Genomic DNA, 3349 nt, shown 5'->3' on the forward strand with positions numbered 1-3349 from the left:
CCTGTGGAGTGTTTTCTTCTGATTTCATCTGGATCTGCGAGAGATGACGGTCTTTCATTTCTTCAATTGCGCGATTCTCACCTTCGGCCCCCACGCCGTCTACTATTCTGCCACGCCCTTGTAACTCTCTCTTTCCCTTTTTCTTCACAATTTGCACATCAGATCTATACCTGTTTCTTTCAATTGCTTAAACAATTAGCCTTTCCCTTATTAATTTTATGCTCTCGCAACTTCGCCTGCTTCAATTGTTACTTATAGCCGAGAAATTGCTTGATGTAATGTTCTTTCAACGAATACCTGTAATCAATAGCTTATCGTGAAGTCTGTCCAGTATATCGATGAACTATAAATCTTGTGTTTGTGATGAATTTTGGAATTTCCCTCCCTTTTTTTCTGCGTGCTCGAAAAGCTAGGTCTCGTACGTGGTTTCTTATGTTAGTATAGTAATAAGTTTCAATATGCAGATCTGAGTATGATACACTCGGCACCTCTATCAAAGCCGCTGTTGTTTATCTTGCAACGGCATTAGTGAAGGTTGGTGAATATACTGAATTCTCTACTATTGTTGTGTAGTTGTACAAAGATAGATAACAATGAACAATCTCATTCTTTTTTTTTTTTTTTTTGGTCTGATACTGTGGCAGCTTATTTGTCTAGCTACTTTTCTCAAGGTATCAGAGAGCGATAGCTTTGATCCGTATCAGGTATGTCTTTGAATTACTTATGTATATGTTTGAATTGATGTGTATACTGTTTATGGAGGGATGCTATATAACAATTTAAGTTTTAAGCCTTAAAGGAAGACCTCCATATTTATAGCCAAAGTTTTTATTCCATTGCTGAAAGCTATTGCAAATGGTTAGCATGCTAAGAAGCAGAAAACTTCCAAGGGCCTGTTTCAATACAAGGTATAAGTGTTTTTGAGAGCTTCTCTACTGGAAATATAGAGCTTTTCCCAGTATAGAAGCTCTCAAAATCTGTCAAAAGGACTTTTAGCCTTATCCAAACTGACTCTAAATATAGTAGTTGTGTTGGATAATATTCATGTTGAACACTGAATGAAAATTTAGAATACTTTTAATTGTATTTTTTATGGGGGGGGGGGGGGGGGGGGTATTTTTACTTTTCCTTTTAACTTTTTCACCGATACAAATTGAAATACCATAAATCTTAGCATCTACGATGACTATGTTCACTTCTAAAACATGAATTCTCTCTTGTAATTTAAGATCTTTATTTTACGGTCATTTCATATTAATTTTATATGTTTATTATAGCTGTGTCGTATCCTGTGATTTTTAAAAATTTTCTATATCCTGTATCTGTGTTTCCTACCTAACAGAACTATTTTTATGTCAACTTTTGCTCAGTTCATAGTTTTATCTTAAATTCTAAGGTGGACTGTTGAGAGTTGAGACAGTGAAGTTTGATCTCTTATGTGCCATTGGAAGTTGCCCATTACTTGCTAGAACAGCCAAATTTTATAAACAAACTGTGTTTCTGTAAAAATTAAATAAATAAATCAACTCTCAGTATTATGTTTGGATTCTGTCGTCTATTTCTTTGTTTTTTGATTGCTGACACTCCTTCCACCAATATACTACTTTGTGTTTTCTCCGTTGAGATGGAGTTAGTGATAGTGAATTGGCTGTGCATTCCATGTGTTGAACTATGTACATACATGAACATGGAGGGTACAGGTTACAGTTGCATATATTGATAAAGAAAGAGAATGGTATGCAAAAATGAGAACTGGGCAGGTGTTTTTAATATTCAGACTGAGTTATCAGAAGAAATAAGTTCATGTTTATTACAATGGATTTTTCCTATATCAAGATGAGAATTGGAGTGTGAATGGAAAGGAATGAGCATTCCCCCTTATTGTTGCCATCCTTTCTTTTCATTTCTGTTGTGTTGCTTATGTTTTGAGGAATTACAGAGGTCTTCTTCTGTATTAGACGATAAAAAATTAGACACATAACAAATTAACAATAGATGGCTGTGAATTTATAATACAATGCCCTTGGATGTTCTCAATGGCTATTTATAGTTCTTGTTATTACGCTTATTGTCTTGAATGATAACAAATGGCTTTATTCTTCAGGAGTTTTTGAAGGCGTTAATAGGTTTTATAGATGTTGCTGGGCTTTATTTTGCCTTGACCCAGTTGACTCACAGGAACATCTCTCAGAATCATAAATTTCAAGCAGTTGGACTTGGTATGTCTCACAGGCTAATATCATTTTGTTCATTTTTTTTTAATATTTATGTCTCGATTTGGTATATCTTGAAGTGATATTCTCCTTCTAGGGCCAGCCCCTGATGTCTCTTGTCTGTTACTTTGCTTCTCTGATCTTCATCTGGGTCTTGTTGACACTTTTCTTGTGACAGGCTGGGCATTTGCTGACTCTGTGCTGCATCGGTTGGCTCCACTTTGGGTTGGTGCCAGAGGATTAGAATTTACTTGGGATTACATTCTTCAGGGCCTTGAGGCTAATGCAAATTTGGTATGTTCTTTCATGTTAAGAGTCTTTTGTTTTTCATTCTAAGATTGAAATACATTTGGTCAATAATATTCTCCTGGAATTTGGAACTTCTTTTAATTCTATGTTGGTATGTGCTATAATTGAAAAATGAAAACACATTTCAATTCATGTGCAGTTTGTAGTATATGTATTATCTGTAATTTAAAAGATTTCTGCACTTGCATCTGCACAGGTGTTGAGCATATCCCTTGCTGCACTTGGATCTTTGATGTGGCTTCGAAAAAATAAACCCAAGACCCTCATCCCTATTATATATTTGAGTGCAGGGATTGTAGCAACCATGCCATCTATCACAAGGTCTTTCCTGGCTCATTACAATTATTGTTATGATGATATGTAAATGTGTAATTTCATGCTCAAATTAATTTTTTCTATGATTTTTTTCCTATGCTATTCAAGTCTTTGAATTGAGGACCATGCATAAAATATTTCTTGAGCCTACCTTTTTCATAGACTGTTGCTATCATATTTTTCCTTTTAGTCTCCCTGTACAAATGGTCCATTAGGATAAGATGGCCGTTCATATGGTGTCGGTAGACGTATTAGATATGTTACTTAGCTAGATGGTAGTAATTATTTAGTCAGCCATAACATGAACTTTTTATGTCATTTGCTGTAGTTTAGTGTTTGATGAACTGTGTCTTCTGCAGCTATCTGAGGCGTGGATTGGGGTGGCACTTTCCCAAAGTGGTCGGTTTTGAGCTCTTCACATCCCTGGTGATGGCTTTTATAAGCTGGCAACTGTTTTCTGTATGTCAGAGACCTTCAGTGTGAGAAAGCTCATTACATACTGATCGAATCCT

General features: G+C 35.6%; 1 protein-coding gene across 1 annotated transcript; it reads left to right on the forward strand.

Annotated features, from left to right (window-relative positions):
* On the forward strand, positions 1-3349 carry LOC100500074 (uncharacterized). Its single transcript, NM_001249517.1, is given in 7 exon segments — positions 1-120; positions 465-534; positions 645-704; positions 2105-2219; positions 2392-2507; positions 2719-2843; positions 3197-3349. Coding segments are annotated over 7 exon segments (687 nt in total). The 5' UTR covers positions 1-43; the 3' UTR covers positions 3321-3349.

This window comes from Glycine max, chromosome 6 (genome assembly GCF_000004515.6).
Source record: "Glycine max cultivar Williams 82 chromosome 6, Glycine_max_v4.0, whole genome shotgun sequence".
Classification (NCBI taxonomy): domain Eukaryota; kingdom Viridiplantae; phylum Streptophyta; class Magnoliopsida; order Fabales; family Fabaceae; genus Glycine; species Glycine max.